General features: G+C 32.2%; 1 protein-coding gene across 1 annotated transcript in view; it reads right to left on the bottom strand.

The window, feature by feature from the left end:
- Window positions 1–22,743, bottom strand: part of LOC114334875 (ATP-binding cassette subfamily C member 4-like) — a 202,312-nt gene that overhangs the window by 163,198 nt on the left and 16,371 nt on the right. The window contains exons 3-5 of the mRNA XM_050647075.1: window positions 17,345–17,479; window positions 11,282–11,480; window positions 89–311 (exon numbers count right to left, since the gene is read on the bottom strand). Coding sequence (XP_050503032.1) covers window positions 89–311; window positions 11,282–11,480; window positions 17,345–17,479 — 557 coding nt within the window. The remainder of the gene's footprint in view (window positions 1–88; window positions 312–11,281; window positions 11,481–17,344; window positions 17,480–22,743) is intronic.

Genomic DNA, 22,743 nt, shown 5'->3' with positions numbered 1-22,743 from the left:
ACCAACTTAGCCTCTCCTAGGTTTGACTAGTCAAAGGCCGAATAGGAGTGCCTGAAATTCGGGCTTTGACTATAACAGATATACATACCTTGTGGTATGGATACAAGTAACATGAAAACTAAACCCACACAGGATGCTACTCCAGTAAAAGTGTACAAAATATAAGCTGAACTGATGAATTGTACTGGTGTTATGTATAAATAATGGAGATACGGAGCAGCTGCTTCTATATTTTTGACATCTTCGGTTAGTAGTTTATTTAGTCTACATAGAGTTATTCGTTTTAAGGAAGTCTGGCTTAGTCGTAATACCTGAAAATCAAATCAAAATATGTATACTACATATTTTAAATTCCATTAAAATTCTTATAAAAATTAATATTCTTATAAAAATTATAGGTTTTCAATGTGAGGAATTTAAATGAACGCGATTTATTACAAATCAGAGTAGCTTCCTGTTGTAATCCCCCATTAGACGAACGTTTTGTGCAGTATGTATTTGAACGTTTCTGGGTATTAAATGAAGACCTAAGTGGAAGAAGGGGGTATGTCACATTTTCTAAAATTTTGAATGAAGGTGGTATGTGACTTCACTATCATATGACACTTATTTATACTGTACCTCTAAAAAGCTTAATAAGAGATATTCTAGTGGATGAAGGTGGTATGTACTAACATGCAAAATATGATTCTTGGATGGAAGAAGGAGGTTTGAAACATTTTTAAATTTTTTTAAGTTTAAATTGTTTATAACTGGCTAATTGGCTCTGCCAAAGCCATTTTTCAGAAAAAAAATGTTTATAACTCGAAAACAATTAACTTTAGAGAAAAATACAACAGTCCTTTTTTGTTTTCAATGATCAAAAGAACCTAAAATAATGTCTACCCGGGCTAGTCTAGGCGCCAGAGGGGTCACCGTGTCCTTTTCAATTCTGATGGACAAACTCAACGGTTTGTTATGGATTTTTGGCTGCTGATTACGAATTTCGAGGGTGGATTTCGATCCGAGTGGTCAAAAAATTGTTATAAATAATTTAATTGTTTATAAATTGTTTATAAGGCTCTGGCTCATCAATTAAAAGACATGAAAAAGAATGGTTCAAATAAAATTTGTTCTTTAATGGAAAACGAAGAAAAAAACGTTTACTAAACTTCAATTAAATCCAACGGTTAGAATTCAAGTAAAATTAGTGTAACGGTAAAATTAGTGCACAATGCAAATTTCAAATTGCAAAATAAGTATTTTTCGAAGCTTTATCGATCGTAACTCAGCTTCTACGCATGAAAATGAGCCATGGAAGGTCTTATTGTAAAGCTTTATTAATAGGCTTCCAAACAAAGTTTCTTAAATTACTTTATTTTCATTTGTTTTAAAGTCACACCCGTTTGAAGTTATAATTTTCTTAAAAAATATTGTACATTAATTTGTTTATAAAAGTTTCAAGTAAATTTGAGCTGTAAACATTTACACTTTAATTAACAATAATGATAGAAGAACTCAAATGGAACATTTGGAGCTTTTTAAAATGTTTGTAAGTTTATTTTTGGTCAAGATATCGATATTTTAATGGCGCGCTATGAGGCGCAAAATCGGCTCACAGACAAGTATGTAAGTATTTTTCGACGCTTTATCAATCGTAACTCGGCTTCTACGCATGACAATGAGCCAATATGTGATATCCAAATCAAAATTGATCGAGTTCTTTTACAGCATCATCATTGTATATAAAACGAGCATTTATATTGTGGCGGCATACACAGTGGCGGCGCCTGGTGTAAAATATTGGGGGTGCACACATAATGTTAACATATAAAAATACCTTAAGACCCTATTTCCGTAGGTAAAATTTTTTGAGTGTCTTCAAATTGTAAAAATCAAAGGACCTTATTTAAAATTACAATAAATAATGTATTTTATTGACTTAAAATTATAATTTAATGTTTAAATGTTACAAGCAAGTTTTGTAACGAAAGTCAGTCGCCTGTTATTTTTTAGATAAATTATTCACAAACAAATTCAGTAAAATTTGGAATTTCTTGAATAATTTTTTTTTTAATTGAAAACATTGCGAGTGCACTTAATCGATCCTGGCCATAGCTATTCTAAGGAAAGTTTTGATACGTTTCAATGCAGAGAGACATCGCTCTGTTTCTGCAGTTGGGTGCTACTTCGGTATGCGGTCTACGGCAGAGTTTCTAGTTTGGTATGCGGTCTACCGTCTGATATGCGACCTACGGCAGTTTAGCTGATTCGGCATGCGGTCTACGTACAAAAACAAATTAGAGAAACTATTACAAACTTTTTATTTATTATTTATATTTATACTTTACTTTACTTGTCATACTTGTGCTTTACTTCACACTTCACGTGTTATTCTGTCTAAATCCCGAACCGAGGATTAGCGGCATGTAATTTGGGTTGCCTATATAAACTTGAATCAACGAAATGGGCCTTGAGTGTTAATTTAAAACGCTGAAAAGACCGTTTAGTGATAATAAAAAGGGTGGGTTGTGATTGCGCGCAGCGGTCAAATACCTCCTGCCCTGCGGTTCTCTCACTCTAATACCCGTAAGTTGGGTTTGGACCGAAGGGTTAGGTCTTCCTCCTTTCAGGCAAAAACCGATATTTACTGCGGTTGCATGATATTTAATATTAAAATAGTATTGGATGTGGTAGAATGTAGACTCTTTGTATAATTACCAATTGAACAGTGAAGCTGTTAGTAATAATAAAATAGTAATGTTTGTAATAGTTTCTCTAATTTGTTTTTGTACGTAGACCGCATGCCGAATCAGCTAAATTGCCGTAGACCACACATTAGACGGTAGACCGCATACCGAAGTGGCACCTGCAGTTGTCACTGGCATCGTAACAAGTACATAATTGGAGAATTCAAATTATTTCAGAAAAATCGTCTTGTAAATTATTTTCAATCAAAAATCAAAAATTTAATTGATTTTAAATATTCCACGCTAACATTTGCATCCACAAATCCTTTCATTCATTGTTCCGAAATTCGAATTTCACGAAAGCAACATTTAAACGTACGTGTGCCGTGCACGTTGAAAACCCATAAGGTCACATCCAACTTGTGATCTTTTGGCTATCTAAACTTGTGGGCAATAGCGGGTAGCGGGGTGGGTGGTGAGTTGTATTTTACGTATGAAAAGTCATTGGGATAGGAACCACTGTAGGAGCGGTGAACGCGGGGTTCTGTCTTAAGGCCTCGCATCCGTGAAGTTTCACCTTTGAAATAGAATAAAAATAATTAAATGTTACCTATTAGATACTTATAAACTCTTTGGATCTGTTATTTCGAATTTCAATTACTGTATAGTTAGATTAAAATGTTATTTATAGAATGATAAATTTTACATTATATGAATGTTGGCGTGAAAATAATTTTGGGGGTTCACGTGCACATGTGCACTTATGGAGAAACCGCTACTGGGCATACACACAATTGACGTGCCTTGATGATGTTGCAAAAGAACTAGATCCACTTTATATGGATATCGTATAGATAATTAGACTCTAAAACCCCAGAAAGTTTTAGTTTTACTGCCTACAAAAACAGACTTAGTACCACCATGTAACTGTAAAAATTTCTCTAAGAACTTATGCAGATGTAAAAAAGCTGAGATTCTCTGTATATCTCGATGCAGGTGCATGAAAGATAATGTTTGTAAATAGTTATTTATGAAACAGTTCGTGAAGTATGCTTTTTGCGAACGCACGCGATGTTTAGAGCACGAGCGACAGCGGAGCGAGTGCTATACATCGCGTAAGTTCGCAAAAAGTACTTCATGCACAGTTTCATACAATATTTTATCTACGATAAACAAATAAAAAAACTGTAACTCTTCGTCACTGGAATTCATTTCTATTCTACAACTTTTAGAACTTTGACATTTAAAAATTCTAACTTCTTTCAAACCACAAAATTGTCAAAATTTTTGTTGTAATTTATTGCTCACATGTCATTACCATGACAATGCGAAAGTTAAGGATATTTGATTATATGAATGTGTGCCAAAAAACAGTGTGAAAAAGTAAATCCCATTTAAAATACTTTACATACTTCATGCACACTTTAAATCCTTCGCGCACTGCTATTTATAATGACAGTTTTCACAAACTAAAAACTCATACATAATATGAGATAGAGTAGATAAATAGTATTAATAAATAATATCAACTTACTTTTTCGTTATATTTCTGAAATATTAGTTTTTAATGTTTTTTTTCTCATTTAGTACGAGAAATAGAAGACAAAGTAAATAAAGTGAAAGGTGATACGAGGTAAAATATGATGATTTAATTATAAGAATTATATGATCAAATTTTATAAGGTTTTTAAAAATGAAAAATGAAGATAACATGTATACATAGAAATTATAATTGGCATCGAGAAGTTAGCGCGTGAACCTTTACGCGGTGAGCCAATCTCGCGCCTCAGAGCGCGTTATTAAAATATCGATATCTTTGCCAAAAATAAAAATATGAACATTTTCTTAAGCTCAAAATGTTCCTTTTGAGTTCTTCTATTACTATTGTTAATTAAAGTATAAATGTTTATAGCTCAAATTTGCTTGAAACCCTTATAACCAAATTAATGTACAATTTTTTTAAGAAAATTTTAACTTCTAACGGATAGAACTTTAAAACAAATGAAGACAAGGTAATTTAACAAACTTTGTTTGAAAGGATATTCATTAAACTTTAAAATGAGACCTTCTAAGGCTCATTTGCATGCGTAGAAGTCGAGTTACGATCTATAAAGCTTCGAAAAATACTTATTTTTCAATTTGCAATTTGCATTGTGCACTAATTTTACAATATCTTGAGTTCTAATTGTTGGATTTAAGTTTAGTAAACGTTTTTTTCTTCGTTTTCATTATCGAACAAATTTTAGTTAAAACATTATTTTTTTATCTCTTTTAGTTTATGAGCCAGAGCCTTATAAACAATTTATAAACAATTAAATTGTTTATAACAATTTTTTGACCACTCGGATTGAATTCCACCCTCGAAATTCGTAATCAGCAGCCAAAAATCCATAAGAAACCGTTGAGTTTGTCCATCAGAATTGAATAGGACACGGTGACCTCTATTTGGCGCCTAGACTAGGCCGAAAAAATTGATTTTTATAATTTGTTTAAAATTTGTTTTTAAATAAATGTAGCAATAACTCCGAAATTGTAGCATTTATGTATAGGGAATATAACACAAAAAATATTCAGCAGTTCTTAAGGACTTCAAAACGCAAAAAATATCCATTTGAAATAAGAAAGTTCATTAGATTTTCAAAAAAACGGAAGATCTGACAACAATGTAATTACCAGTATTATATCGACCGCATTAGAAAACCCTTACTCACCAAAATCATAAAAAATCGTGCAACCTGTTTTCGAGATTATTAAGGCTTTCCATAGATAAAGCTCACTCTGTATAATATACTTCATTTAATAATACAAGGCAAGGTAGACGGAGGAAGAAGGGCCAGGTCGAAGAAGACCGTCATGGCTTAGAAACCTGTGAGAATGGTTTAACAGATCCTCTGTATCCCTTTTCTGAACTGCCGTCAACAAAATTACTATAGCCAATTTGATAGCCAACGCTCGATAATAATTAAGCACGGCACATGAAGAAGAAGATTATTTTGTGTTCAATTACATAAATTTCTGTAAAACTGATTATAAGTATTATTTCATGCTACATACCCCCTTCATCAATTCAGATAAAGTGGCGACAAGTTTCAATTACTACTTTTTAAATGCTAATTAGAATTTTTAATTTTTAATAACTCTTTCAAAATGAAATAAGACGTCCCATTTAAAATTCACATTTCATATACAAACCATATGCATAGAAGGGCCTGTTAAGTTTTAAGAAACGAAATATATCCCTATTCAGGTAAAATGCCTTTGCAATTTTTAAAACACCAGATCTAATAAATTGTCGCCTGTCTGGCCATATAGTAGGACCACATAATGCCAGATTGGTGTTTGTGCTCTAGTTCAGTAGAGTCACAGCGGGCACCCCGTGCGGTCACACCCTCGCTAAAATAACAAACCCTCTTTCGAGACATTTTCACGTTCTTTTTACCGATTGAAATATGTAAATATATTATTGACAGACAGTTTGTTGTTTTTACATTTATTTTAATTTCATTTAATTGTTTCCGTGGACAATAAGGTTATTACACGCATCTCAACCACCACGGAACAGATAGTTATACAAACTAAAATTAATGGAAGAGGGCGATATGTACCGATTTTATTTATTTTTAGAAAAAAATACTAAAAATAAAAACAAATTATCAGTAGTAATTGCACAAGAGCTCTGAAATTATTGAAATTTCCCGAGTGACACTTTGACAGTTTTAATTTCACAATCCGAAGTCGAGTGAAATTATGTCAAAGTGTCAAGAGAGCAAAAATTCTATATTAATTTCAGAGGTCGAGTGCAATTTGTTGCGATTATTTCATGAATAAAACTATTCAAAACCAAAATTTTATTGTAATTTTTATTTATGTAAGTACAAATTAGTACCATTAAACACACAGTTTTTATAAATATTTGACGATTGAAAGTCATCACTTTTATAATTTTTAAAACATTAATTATCATTAATGTCACTGAATGTATTTTTTCGTAGCAACGAATGGCATCTGACGTAATATACCTAACGACGGGAGATTATCAAAAATTATCGATTTAATTCACATTTCTGTAGCTTTCTATTGGTCAGAATCTCCTATGAATGAAATAATCAACATTATATGTAAAGGGATGCTTATAGCAATATAAATAAAGTCAAAAGCCACAAACAATATTTTCATGATAAAAGTAGAGGAATAAAAACTTTAACTGCACATATCTCAAAAGGTAGGCTGTGTAACATACTCCCTTCTTCCACTTAGGTCTTCAAATTATATTTACAGTTTATCCCAAACCCTTTTTTCAGTGCGTCATAGTTTGTCGAATTCGCTCTAACGCATTAAGATCGAAGTAACAGAAAAGGTACACTCCGACCGTTATAGGAATACACGTGAGCTGCGCTTCAATTGGAGAATGGATGAAGAATTCATTCGGGGCTTCAATTACAGTGTTGCCATTGTTCCTACAAACATTGACTGATTTCTTTTGAAATATTGTTTACATGAGTCATTAATGATAATAAGTTGCACGTAATTATATTTAAAACTTGTAAATTGTTTATTTAAAATGTTCGGTTACTATAAATTATTTATTCTTTATACTATAAAAATAATCTAAACAAGAGGTTTTGACTAGTGTTAGGGGAGTCCAAGCAGGGATTTTTGCAGTTACTCGAGCGCGTCAGATTATCATATGGGTAGAAACCTGGTACCCTGCAGATGTTCCTCTACCATAATATATTGGCTCTTAACACAGGGAAGTTCGTTAAGGAGGCCGGAAAAAATATATCCTTAAAAATACTCGAAACTGTCAGATTAAGATAAGGTAAGTTAAGTGCATGCAAAAGAGTGTATATTTCAAAATCTGACGATTTGAGCGGGGCGTAAGGAAATCGGTGACTCTAAAATTTCGCAAAAAAAGGCGAATGTTTCGCGAAATGAACGTCAGATCGAAAAAATAAAAAATATGTCTTCAATATTTTTCAAAAATCTATCGAATGGTACTAAACATGACCCCCACGGACAGGAGTGGGGGGTAAATTTAAAATTTTAAATAAAAACCCCGCGATATTTCGCAAAATAAACATTATATCGAAAAGCTGCAAAATACACTTTCAAAATGTTTTTAAAAAATCTACCGAATGTTACTAAACACGATCCCCCACGGAGGTTTGGAGGGGTTACTTAAAATCTTAAATGGGACCCCCAAATTTGTATTGCAAATTTGGATTCTTTACGTAAAAATAAGCAGCTTTTATTCGAGAAGTTTTTTCAAATTATGGATAGATGGCGCTACAATCGGAAAAAACGATTGTTGGAAATGAAAAATTAAATTAAAAAATGGAAAGCGCCCCCTAAAATGGAAAATTTTACTTAATTTTTTTTATTTTAGGACCTAATAATCACAACCTAATAAGTCCCCATAACGTTCGAGTGACTGCAAATTTAGCATACTTTACTCTCCTACCATAGTTTGTAATTCTAGTCTTCAATATAAATTTTTTTTCTATAACTGACATGAAGTGTTATAATTTCCACCTGTGGTTACAACATGGAGTTAAATCTATTTTTATCCTGCTCGTAGACGTCAAAAATTTATAAATTATTATCGCAGTTGAACAATGCTATTTGTTATTAATTGATTAAAAATTACATTTATTTAATGTACAGTTAACACATTTCTAACAATGAGTTTGATTCGTACTTTCCATTACCACTGTCCATTTTGCCAGATTTTGCTAAAATTTTACCACACTTTGACACATTTTTTGAAGTGAAAACTTCTTTAGGGACGTTGTGCGGTTTTTGGAGAGTGGAAAAAGCATTGAATTCGCGACCGTCATCGCGACAGTCATTGCAACCGTCATCGCTTATGCTATATATTATTTGTATGTATATATAAATTGTATAGAAGTATTTAAATTTAAAATAAATGTAAAACCTATTTTAGGATGGGGAAAAAGGATTTATTTCACGACCGTCATCGCGACCGCCATCTCTTCGGCGAAATAAATTTTGTACGTATCTATATTATGTGTATGTATACATAAGATGTATGGAAGTATTTAAATTTAAAATAAATGTAAAACCTATTTTTGGATGGGAAATAAGGATTTATTTCGCGACCGTCATCTATTCGAGGAAATAAATTTTGTACGTATATTTATTGAAGTGAAAACTTCTTTAGGAACGTTGTGCAATTTTTGGATGGAAAAATGTATTAAATTGGCGACCGTCATCGCAACCGTCATCGCTTCGAAGAAATAAATTTTTGTTTGAAGTGAAAATTTCTTTAGAGACGTTGTGCACTTTTTAGATGGAAAAAAGTATTGAATTCCGTCATCGCTTCGAAGAAATAAATTTTTGAAGTGAAAACTTCTTGAGGGACCTTGTGCACTTTTTGGATGGGAAAAAAGTATTAAATTAGCGACTGTCATCGCGACCATTATCGCTTCGACCGAATAAATATTTGAAGGGCAAACTTCTAGAAGGACGTTGTGCCTTTTTGGATGGGGAAAAAGTATTAAATTAGAGAACATCATCGCTTCGACAAAATAAATTTTTGAATTGAAAATTCCTTAAGGGACGTTGTGCACTTCTTGGATGGGGAAAAAGTATTGAATTTGCGACCGTCACCACTTTGCTGAAATAAATTTTGAACGTATATAAATTATGTGTATGTATACATAAATAGGATAGATCATACGCATCGCGTCTATGATATAGGTATAGCACTTCTTGTTGCATGGGGAAAAAGCATTGAGCTCGTAATTTATTTATTATAATAAGTTTTCACTTCTGTCGGCACTCCCACGAGTTCCTTCCATTTTTTTATTTTAGTAGTTACCTATGCAACGTCCCCTACTTTCGCGAGTATTTCTTGATATTCTATTCATTTTTAGTTTTCATGACAAAATTGTTGAAACCTCTGGTGTTTCTGGCAATTTATAGAAATTTTTTTTTTATATTATACAGGGCGCAAAATGCAGACTTTAGCGCTCTCGTGATCTAGCGCCTAACTTTTATGTATCGAAAACCTGCCATTTTTGCACTTTTAAAATAAATAACTATTATACTATAGAAATAATCTGGAAAATATGCTTTGACAGGATAATTTCCGTCAAATTTGAATAGTTTTAAAATATTTATGTCCTAAAATGCTGTCCAACTTTTCAGATGATAAAAATAAATCTTGTAACAGTAGGTATATATGGTACAATTCAAACAATTAGACGTGCACGTCATAGATTTAATGACATCATTACCCACTGGTACAAACTTGACGGCAAACAAATTCAACACATTTTTTCTCATATTGGGATGAGTTTTTCGCTACTGTCAAGTTTAACAGTAAAGCGCTGTTGCCAAATAAAAAACATATATTTATTTACAACAACAGCTACCGGCTATACTGTTTCTCTTTGTCTTTAAGAGTGTGAAACAAAGATAACTATCTGTAGTATAAAGTGTCAAACTGGATATTTTAATTGAATTGTATCTGTATTTCGTCTTCCCAGATTACAATTTGAAAATAATATTTTGACATTATATTTAACCTCCAATTTTATGACAGACGTCAGTTACAATTTCCAATCCCACCAAATGTAATTGTTACAAAACTGACTTTTCTATGTTCTTTTAGGCACTAACGTTTAGTTTTAGTTGACTTTATTTATTTTTAATAACTTACTTCTAAACAAGTCAAAAACACTGAATTTATATCTTTTAGTTTAGAAACTACGATATCTAATTTTCTAATCAAAAGTACACAGACGGTTTTAAATCCACAACTCACCTACTAATTCCAAAAACCCCTATTGATACATGATTACAATGTTCCAGATTTAAGAAAGATTATTACGGAAGGATTATTACGTTATTTACATAAATATCAAATAAGCATTTTCTAGAATGAAAAAGAAATATCGAGGTGTGTACCTGATAAAATGGTCCCCCTTTTAAAAGCATTCACAAACAAATTCAGCAAACAAAAGGATCTGTTAATAAATAGGCCAGTAGCTGAAACCTATGGGTGACATAATTATGTCACATAATAATGACGTCATATAAACTCGTCACTAATTCCAGCCAATGAAATGCTCGCTGGAAAAGGAATGATATGTCAAACATCTGATTATTCTCCATATATTTTTTCAAATTTAGAATATGGCAACAAGGCAAAAATTACGTGCAACCTTTATTGTTTGACTTTTTCTTTAGTAGGTTAGCTCTCTCATCCCATCTTTACTATTTGTTAATTAACGCAATAGACAATAAACTTATTTCAATTTGAATATTTTGTAACTAGTAGTCATTCTGTGATATTTTATAACAATTTCTATTTAATTTACTTAAACTAAACAATTTTTTTCCAATTGTTCAATACTGTTAAAATTATTAAACCAAAAATTAAAACAATTAGAAAATTCAAGATCAAATTAAAAATGATTAAAAATTGAGAAAAAGTAGTTGTCGATCAACTGAACGCCTCTGCCACAATTTGAAGTTTGCTTGTGCGCAATGTCTATTCCTGTATCGGTTCACCCATATTTACACATATCTTAATAAATACACGGAATAAAAATAAATAAATTAAAATTTTAATTTAAAAATTATACCTTTTTCTGTAGTAGTGATGAAGTCGCCACTCGAGCTCTCATTCCAATAAACGAGCATCCAGCATAGGTGTGATGGTATATAAAAGTATTTAAAATTGCTAAGATAATAATGGCAGATCCCATATACCAACCAATAACATCATCTGTTCTCATTTCAAAATGAATTATAAATTCGGACAAAACTATGGGATAAAATATTCTAAAATCAGCGAGAAACGTTGTCTAAAAAGTTATGGGAAGAGATACTAACTCTGTTGCACATCATGAACCAAAAGATTATTTTACTGTCAAAGTTAAAAGTTAATATAATTTAGTATTATGTTTACATGGGTAGTTCAATAAGTACTTAAGCGCTAGTACTTAAGCGCTGGTTTCCTCGAAAGCGGCACCGACAAACTGCGACCGTAGCACTGCGATGAATTAGGTCAGATTACGGTGAAATCCCATGGGGAGGTCTAATGGGGAGGCCATATTACCGCTACGGAAGCCTACTTTGCAGACCTCGAGAAAATGTATTAAAAATTATGTTAGTTCCCTAGTGGTATCAAATTCTCACTATTTTTGTGTGTTATTTTGTGTTAATTTGTGATAAGTATCGTATATCATGTGATCGTTGAAAATTAAGTTTATTAATTTTTGTTTACGTTTATGTTGTGTGTTGTATATGTATTGGGTTGTAGATGGAATGTTTTTCATTCGGCTTTTGTTGGTATATTTATTATTTTTATTAACTTCGTCTTTTGGTATTGTTAACCAAAGCCTGCTGCATTCTGCAGATGAGTTTGCTACACATTTTTCTTCGTTGAGTAGGATAAGGGCTGCTTCTTTGAATTGTTTTTTCTTGTCTGTTTCTTTCATAATTAATGATACATATTTCCATTGTACTCGGTGCTCCTTTTCTCAGACATTTTTGCATATCTGGGAGTTCACGAAATCTCTGTTATTGATGTATGTTTCATGCTTTTTAACCCTGACACTTAGTGGTCTTGCAGTTTCGCCCACGTGCGTGGGTTCACTAGGTATTATGAAGAAGAAGTTTTTGGATCTTACTTGTGTGTTGTTAAGTTTGGTTCTGGACAGGATAGATCTCGGGATGTTGGTTGTTTTGAATGTTAATGTGATATTTTACTTGTTTTCCACCCTAACCCACTTATTTTTTTTGATAAGCTCTTTACATATTTATGGTATTCTTGTCATCTTTGAATCCTTTTTGTGGATGTGTTTCTCCACTTTCTGGAGTACTAGTGGTGTTTTGTTATTCCTTTTATCCAATCTTGTGGAATTCCTTGTTTATAAAAGAAAAAGAATAGTAATTTTGAAATAATTTAGTAAAATAGTAATGTTTTGACAAAACATGACTAGGTACTCGTTGTCTTTTAGAAACAAATTGGGCACAAATTTCCCTGATGAATAATGAGCCAGTTGTAATACAGTATAGTCTAGGCGCCAGAGGGGTCACCGTGCCATATTCAATTCTGATGGACAAACTCAACGGTTTCTTATGGATTTTTGGCTGCTGATTACGAATTTAGAGGGGGAATTTCGATCCGAGTGGTCAAAACATTGTTATAAACAATTTAATTGTTTATAAATTGTTTATAAGGCACTGGCTCATAAACTAAAAGAGCTAAAAAAAAATATTTTAAATAAAATTTGTTCCTTAATAAAAAACGAAGAAATAACCGTTTACTAAACTTAAATCTAACAATTGGAACTCAAGATATTGTAAAATTAGTGCACAATGCAAATTGCAAATTGCAAAATAAGTATTATTCGAAGCTTTATCGATCGTAACTCGGCTTCTACGCATGCAAATGAGCTTTAGAAGGTGTCGTTTTAAAGATTTATCAACAGGCTTCCAAACAAAGTTCGTTAAATTACTTGATCTTCATTTGTTTTAAAGTTATACCCGTTTGAAGTTACAATTTTCTTAAAAATATTGTACATTCATTTGTTTATAAGGGTTTCAAGTAAATTTGAGCTATAAACATTTATACTTTAATGAACAATAATGATAGAAAAACTCAAAAGGAACAATTTGAGGTTATGAAATGTTCATAAGTTTATTTTTGGCCAAGATGTCGATATTTTAATGGCGCGCTATGCGGCGGAAGATCGGCTTACAGTCAATTAAGTATTTTTCGACGCTTTATTGATCGTAACTCGGCTTCTACGGAGTAAAATGAGCTTTTCATGGTCTCATTTTAAAGCTTAATTAATAGACTTCCAAACGAATTTGTCAAATTATTTTATCTTCATTTGTTCTAAAGTTATACTCGTTTGAATTTATAATTTTCTTAAATAATTTGTACATTAGTTTTTGTATAAGAGTTTTTAGTAAATTTGAGCAATAAACATTTATACTTTAATTAAAACTAATAATAGAAAAACTAAGAAGGTGTATTTTGAGTTTAGGAAAGTGTTCGTAGGTTTATTTTTGGCCAAGATATTGATAATATAATAGCACGCTCTGAGGCTCAAGATCAACTCACAGTCAAGTAATAAATATCATGGTAAATATACCGATCGACTGCTCTCGTGTTACACTAATTTGCTCAGGAAGCCTTGACTATTCTTAATATGTCTATCAATGTCTACAATAATATAATATACTTCTGTCAATTCTGTCTATTTGTTACAACAAAGTCATTGTCTCTTAATAGTGTAATGTGATATTGATTCGTTGCAATAATGAATAATTTAGTTAATAATAAATTATGTATTATATGTCAAAAAAATATCAACATCAAAATTTCTTCTACTGAAAACGGTTGTGCACGTATAATTGAAACAGCAAATATTCGTAAATATTTTTCTCTTGTTTTCTCTTGTTGAAGGAGGCATTTCTCTTGTTAAAGATATGCCACCAACATCAAACTCAATCCATTTACATATAAAACGAGCATTTTATGTGGTATACACACAATTAACGTGCCTCGAAGATTCTGCAAAATAACTTGATCCACTTGTATATGGATATCTTATAGATAATGAAACTCTAAAGCCCCAAAAAGTTTTAATTTTAATGCCTTCAAAATCAGATTTAGTACCACCATGTGTCTGTAAAAATTGCTCGAAAAATTTATGCAGATGTAAAAAAGCTGAGATTCCCTGTATATCGCGATGCAGATGTATGAAAGAAAATGTTTGTAAAAATAGTAATAATAAATAATATCAACTCACTTTTTAGTTATATTTCTGAAATATTAGTTTTTAATGTGTTTTTTTTTTCTCATTTAGTACAAAAAATAGAAGACAAATTAAATAGAATGAAAGGTGATACGAGATAGAGTATGATGATTTAATTATAAGAAGTATATGAAAAAATTTTATTAGGATTTTCAAAAATGAAAAATGAAGATAACCTATATATACATAGAAATTATAATTTGCATCTAGATCTTAGCGCGTGAACCTTTACGCTGTGAGCCAATCTTGCGCCTCATAGCGCGCCATTAAAATATCGACATCTTAGCCAAAAATAAACTTACGAACAGTTTCATAAGCTCAAATTGTTCCTTTTAAGTTTTTCTATCATTATTGTTAATTAAAGTATAAATGTTTATGGCTCAAATTTGCTTGAAACCCTTATAAACAAATGAATGTACAATATTTTTAAGAAGATTATAACTTCAAACGGGTATAACTTTAAAACAAATGAAGATCAAATAATTTAACAAACTTTATTTGGAAGCCTCTTAATTAAGCTTTAAAAGGACATCTTATAAGGCTCATTTACATGCGTAGAAGCCGAGTTACGATCGATAAAGCTTCAAAAAATACTTATTTTGCAATTTGCAATTTGCATTGTGCACTAATTTTACAATATCTTGAGTTCTCATTGTCGGATTTAAGTTTAGTAAACGGTTGTTTCTTCGTTTTTTATTAAGGAACAAATTTTATTTAAAACATTTTTTTGTGTTTTTTTTAGTTTATGAGCCAGAGCCTTATAAACAATTTATAAACAATTTAATTGTTTAAAACAATTTTTTGACCACTCGGATCGAAATCCCCCCTCGAAATTCGTAATCAGCAGCCAAAAATCCATAAGAAACCGTTGAGTTTGTCCATCAGAATTGAAAATGACACGGTGACCTCTATTTGGCGCCTAGACTAGTAGTCCAGGAACCAAAGCTTTTCACATCGAAATTTTTAGAAGGCGCTTTTACCATGGGGGTGTTTGCCACCCCATCGCGGGTGTGGAAATTTTTTAATATATTTTGACCGCAAAAGTTGATAAAAACGTTCATTCTAAGTAAAAAATATTCTATATAATTTTTTCGATAAAACTAATAGTTTTCGATTTAACGCTACCGAAAGTGTTAGTTTTATATCGAAAAAATCAATGTTTGTCGATATACTCACTTCGATTTACTCAATTTTTGCTGTAAAAAAATGTTTTTCAAACCAGGTTCTTGGGAATTAAATAACCTACAATTTCATATTGAAACATTTTTTCGTATCTCTGATGCCAATGTTTCTATTCTGAAGAAAATGGCATTTTTTTCCAAACTACAAAAATTCGTTATTCGCTTTTAACTCCAGTTTTTTTTAAAACTAATCATTCTAAGCCAGTCAAACTTCTAGAATCTGTTAACAATACATAAATAAAGATGAATTAATAAGGACAATAACTAAAAACACCGCTAACTTACATTATTATGCTTCCAAGTGGATTTCCCTTTTTTTTTCTAAAAAATATATTGACTTTTAGCCGTAACTTTTTTATTTTTTATCTTAGAAAGTTTTGTAAAAAAGAATTTTGTAGGTTTTTACAAGATATATAACGCTATTAATATTAAATTCTTTTAAAACCCTCAGTCACAAAAAAAGGCGACTTTAAAAGGGTTGGTAAAGGTGGTTTTGCATGTTATTACAAGTTTTAATTGTCAATAGCTCACTCAATGTTTGCCCTAAAAAATATTTTTGCAAACCAAGTTCTTGGGAATTACTTAAGCTACAATTTAATGTTTAAATATTGATTTGTATCCCTGACGCTAATCTTTCTATTCTGAAGAAAAATGCAATTTTTACCAAACTACAAAAATTCGTTAATCGATTTTAACTCCATTTTTTTAAAAACTAATTATTTTAAGCCGGTCAAACTTCTATAAACTATTAATAATACATAAATAAAGAAGACAAAATAAGGTCAATGACTAATTTTAATCAGGGTGGTGATTAGGGGTTGTTTCCGACAATTTCTTGGCTGAAAAAAAATAGGGACTGACATTCTTTTCACTATTATTTACTTAATTTTTAGCTAGAGACTTTTTTTTTTATTTCTGGAGAAGATATTTTTAAGTACTTTAAATTAGTTTGAATAAGTTATCCTCGAAAAATTCATAGTTTTCCTTCCTTTTACTTTGAAACTACAATATTTAACATTTGGCGAAGAAGAGCTAACATATAATTAAGTATAGCTCGACTACTATTGGCCTTAAACAAAATTAAAAGAACGGTTTTGTTTATTTTTTCAAAAAGGATATTTTTGTTAGGTAAAGTTGTTTTGATAAAACGAAAACTTTTTGAGTTATTATCAGAAAACTGATTAAAATCATCGATTTTTTCGATATAAAACTAACACTTTCGACAGCGAATAAATCGAAAACTCTTAATTTTATCAAAAAAATGTATAGAACGTTTTTTGCTTAGAATGAATGTTGAATTTTGCCAACTTTTGCGGTCAAAATATAATAAAAAATTTCCACCCCGAGATGGGGTGGCAACCACACCCATGGTAAAAGAGCCTTTCGGCATCATATAGATGTTGATCGTTGAACTATCCGCTACTTATTCTCAAATTTTCAAGTAAATCGATGCATTCTGTAAAAATTGCGAGGTTTTGTCCTATTTTAAGCTTCATTACTTGGACTACAGCTAGCTGCTTGTGATGTAGCTATGTACTTTTTTGCACTTTTCCCCCCTTTTCTAATTTAACGAATAAAAAATGCCATAAACTTTGGCTAGTACAAAATTAAACGACTGATCAATGATGTGCAACGAATTTAGTAACAAAAATTCTATATATATTATGATATGTTTATACTGGAACAGATATACCTTATGATGACACTTTGTGTAAACAAAAGCATTCCATACATTAAAAATGACTTTCCAAACGTAGAAAATAGTGCTTTTGAAAAGCAAGGGGTTCTGTTCTTGATTCGTCCTATTTTTAACTGGTGATTCCAATTCCTAAAATATTTTACTAACATTATCTTAAATAAAATTTGAGCAGCTGAAAGTATATTTATTTCCAACTGTTTTTTTATATTCAAAGCTACCTTAAGAGCGTAGGCGCAAAATTTCGGACCGATGCTTTTTAAATGCATTCATTTTTTTGGAATCCTCAGAAAAATAATAAATATTTTTAAAAAATTGAAACGCAAAATGAAAAGTAAATTTTTTTTTAATGAGATATTTGAAATTAAAAATCACACTCAATTTTCTCTTCTTTTTCACCCCTCTGACTTATTAAAATAAACATTATAGAAGTTTTCAGGGACTTTTTGCCGTCGGAAATAATATAATTTTTCATTTTGCTTTTAAATTTTTCAAAAATACGTATCAGTTTTCTCAGGATTCGAAAAGAATGAATGCCTTTAAAAAGATTTTGCCCGAAATTTTGTGCCTATTCTCTTAAACTTAACTAAACTTATATCATTTACAAAGTAAGTTATCAATCGACGTAGCACAGAAAACGACAATAATAAATATCGTTCCCATACCACCAAATTGACAACAGGTGGAATACTTTCTTTGGTTACACCTCCTGAGATTTTCAAAATTTATAAATCAAACAGGATGCCGACGAAATTAAGATGAGGGAATTTTAAATAATTCACAACTCATCTGCCCAGCGTGGTAAAGGCTCCAACAAGAAAGATTCCTTAATACTCATAAAAAAGAGTAAATGAATTAAAATATAAACATTTTCAATTTCTTTGCAACACGAAAATGCAGCAGCTGCATAATACTCTGGTTAAATCGGAGAGTACAGGAAGAGTTTATACCGGTTTGGAGGTTTGTTCCTCCTCACCAGATGTCCCATATCCTCTTCTCTCCGATTTCTCCAGGCATCACACTTTGGGCCTTTCCGAATTGCAAAGAAAGAAATGTCACGGATGAACTAGATCCATCTACCGAAAAACAAAGTAAGTTATCGATCGAAGTAACACAGAAAACGACAATAAATATCGTTCCGATACCACCAGATTAACAACAGGTGGAATACTTTCTTTGGTTACACATGAGATTTTCAAAATTTATAAATCAAACAGGATGCCGAGGAAATTAAGATGAGAGAATTTAAAATAATTCACAACTCATCTTCTCATCGTGGTAAAAGTTCCAACAAGTAAGATTCCTTAATACTCCTACAAAAGAGTAAATGAATTAAAAATGTATAAACATTTTCAATTTTTTGGCAACACGAAAATGCAGCAGCAGCATAATACTCTGGTTAAATCTCAAGAGGTGTAACCAAAGAAATTATTCCACCTGTTGTCAATCTGGTGGTATGGAAACGAAATTTATTGTTGTTTTCTGTGTTACTTCGATCGATAACTTACTTTGTTTTTCGGTAGATGGATCTAGTTCATCCGTGACATTTCTTTCTTTGCAATTCGGAAAGGCCCAAAGTGTGATGCCTGGAGAAATTGGAGAGAAGAGGATATGGGATTACTGATGATGGGGAAAAGACCTCCGAAACCGGTATAGATTCTTCCTGCACTCTCCGATTTAACCAGAGTATTATGCAGCTGCTGCATTTTCGTGTTGCAAAGAAATTGAAAACGTTTATACATTTTTATATCATTTAACTCGTTCACTGCCATAGTGTTTTGTATGGTTTTTTACATTTAGGCCGGACGGTAGGTATATTCCAAATAGGAAAAAAGTTTCATTCTTTGGACCAAGTTACGCAGAGGTAGATATCCAGGGATAACGAAGTCTTATGAAAGAAAATTTAAAATTTACGTCACCCATATTAAAAAATTCGTGGAAATGTCATAGTGACCTCGGTCAATATTGACCGAGCTGGCGCCGCAACCTAGTTTTCGAGATAAATGGTTTTCATGGATTGATTATTTATATATATATGGGCATAGTTCGTCTACCAAAACTACCAGAATACTGGAGCAGGTAACCAATGTTTCAAAACGAATTTAGAAAATCTGGCTTATGTATTATGCAACTCGAGGCCTCCTTCACCAACCGTTGAAATCGCCACCCCAAGCAGAAATCGTCGTTCACGGCATGAAATATCCGAAAAAGAGGTAAAGAAACGAAAACAGTGTCAGTCGTGTTACGAGATAGCAAAACAAAGTCAAGGTTGGAAAGTAGCAAGGAATTTGAAAAGGATTCAAACTTACTACAAAGGATGTAAAGGGTGCATTGAGTCTATCCATTGAGTTTTCCAACAAAGAACATAGCTATGGTGTGAAGTGATATCTTACAAATTTAGGATTTTTATTGTTTTTTATAACTTTTCACGTTTTTCCATAATACAATTTGCCATTTATGTTATAATATGAGTATAAGTGTACTTTTTATTTGTTATTTCTTAGTCGTTAAATCAGTGCGCAAGAAATTGGCCGTGCGTAACGTTTCTTTCAAGCCGGTTAGGTCACTTTACATGATCAAAACGGTACACGAAAATTAGACCGAAATCATTAGACTAAAAGCAGTAGACCGAACTCATTAGACCGAAAAGTACTTTACCGAAACCTCACTAGACCGAACAGCATTAGACCGAAATGGTACATAAATTAAAAAAGATTGCAGTAAATTATGCTAAGATTTTGTATATCTGTATATTTGTTTATTGTGTTTTTTTGTATTCTTTTATAGGCTGTGTACAGTACAGGTGTGGGAGCACGCCAAATAGAATTCTATTTTGCTGACGTCACAAAATTTAATTTCCTAATGGGAGAATCGACGGTTGCTAGGCAACGTGACGTCACTAACATAGAATTATATTTGGCGTGCTCCCGGCTCAGTACTGTACTGTACAGTCTGATATGATATAATTTTCTTCCGTTAAACAAATTTTACTGGTAAAATAAATTAAGGGTAGAGTGACGTTAACACCATTTTACCTATTTCTAATAAGCATCCAAATGACATTTAGTTGTAATTACATTTGTCTTATCTCTTTTACTGCGACAAGTAAAAAGAAATTAATAATAAATTTTGAATTTCATGATTATGACAAAAACCATTATGGATAAAGGGTGAATGGAGGTTGATGTTACCCTTACTCAGAGTAGAATCCTTTTTAAGCACCCTGTATTATCTACCTAATGCTTTTCGGTCTCCTGCTTTTCGGTCTCCTACTTTTAGGTCTCCTACTCTTCGGTCTAGTGAGGTTTCGGTAAAGTGCTTTTCGTCTAATGAGTTCGGTCTACTGCTTTCGATCTAATGATTTCGGTCTCTTTGCATAACGGATGCTGAGACTAAGGAAGATGAGGTATTTTACAATTTATAATTCACATCCCATCTGCTCAGCGCGGTAAAGTTCCAATGAGAATGGTTCCCTTCGTACTCCAATCAGAATAAACATGTAAATCAAAAGTGAATAACCATTTTCAATTTGGTTGCAACACGAAACTACAGCCGCATCATCATTCCAGTTCAATCAGAGAGTGCAGCAAGCACCTCTACCGGTTTCGAAACTTATTAGTCTCTCATCAGGAGGCACATATGCTGCTCTCTCTGACCCAACTAGGACAAACCCCGGAGTGCAGTCACGGATTGCAACGAACAAAATGGCAGGGATGCCCTAGCGGCAAACTGCTAGCAAAAAACTAAGTTTATAATCTAATAGCACATAAAACACTATCCAAAAATGTTATTCTACATCCTACCAGATTGAAAACAATGGGAACCGTCTCTGGTAACACCTTCAAGGCTTTTACAATTTGCAAGCCATAATGGATGCTGAGACTAAGGAAGATGAGGGAATTTTACAATTTATAATTCACGTCCCATCTGCTCAGCGCGGTAAAGTTCCAACGAGAATGATTCCCTTCGTACTCCAATCAGAGTAAACATGTAAATCAAAAATAAATAACCATTTTCAATTTCGTTGCAACACGAAACTACAGCCGCATCATCCATCATTCCAGTTCAATCAAAGAGTGCAGCAAGCACCTCTACCGGTTTCGAAACTTATTAGTCTCTCATCACGAGGCACATGTGCTGCTCTCTCTGACCCAACTGGCTTGCAAATTGTAGAAGCCTCGGAGGTGTTACCAGAGACGGTTCCCATTGTTTTCAGTCTGGTAGGATGTAGAATAACATTTTTTGATGTTGTTTTATGTGCTATTAGATTGAAAACTTAGTTTTTTGCTAGCAGTTACCGCTAGGGCATCTCTACCATTTCGTTCGTTACAATCCGTGACTGCACGCCGGGGTTTGTCCTAGTTGGGTCAGAGAGAGCAGCATATGTGCCTCCTGATGAGAGACTAAAAGTTTAGAAACCGGTAGAGATGCTTGCTGCACTCTCTGATTGAACTGGAATGAAGATGCGGCTGTAGTTTCGTGTTGCACCGAAATTGAAAATGGTTATTCATTTTTTGAATTATGTTAACGTTTATACAGGGTGTTTCATTGGGAAACGGAAACACTTTAATGGTGAATAGAGGTCACCGAGCCGGTTCTAGATATAGTACATTTTTTGCCCTTCCGAGTTTTATAACCGAGTTACAGGGTGTTTTATCGATTTTGCCCATTTCTTTCCTAAGCCATAACTTTAGAACCACCCTGTATATTTTTTTGATATTTGGTACACACATGTCTCATTCAAAACCCAAACGACCGACATAATAACCATAAGAAAAATCCAGGTCCGGATTAACAAAAAATTATAAAGTAATTGTGACCTTAAAACAACACCCTGTATATTGAAATTTTGAAAATCTGTTTGCATATTTGAAAAGAGCACAAAATAGTAAGTTTAATGGTCCGCTTAAATTTTTCGGCCAAACAATTTTATGACTTTAATTTTGAAATTATATTGAATTTTTTAAGAACTTTGACATTAAAAAGCAGGTATTATTAACTTTTAGTTATAAATTATTAAAGTTAATGAATAAATACCCATTTTAAAAATAATCAATACTTATTTACCACATTGGAACGAACCAATTACTAATGACAAGAAAAATCCAGGTCCGGATTAAGAAAAAAATACAAAGTAATTGTGACCTTGAACCAACACCCTGTATATTGAAATTTTAAAAATTTGTCTACGCATTTTAAAAGAGGATGAAAAACTGTGATTAAGGGCTTATTTTAATTTTTTCGCCGTTGATTAATTACATCAATTTTGAAATTATATTGAAATTTTAAAGAACTCTGAGATTAAAAACCAGGTATTGTTAACTTTTAATAATAATTTAATGTTAATGAATCAATACTTATTTTAAAAATACTTAATACTTATTTACTACGCTGGC

This window comes from Diabrotica virgifera, chromosome 3 (genome assembly GCF_917563875.1).
Source record: "Diabrotica virgifera virgifera chromosome 3, PGI_DIABVI_V3a".
Lineage (NCBI taxonomy): Eukaryota > Metazoa > Arthropoda > Insecta > Coleoptera > Chrysomelidae > Diabrotica > Diabrotica virgifera.
Note: the sequence above shows the minus strand (reverse complement) of the source record. Positions and strands in the feature narration are given on the sequence as shown.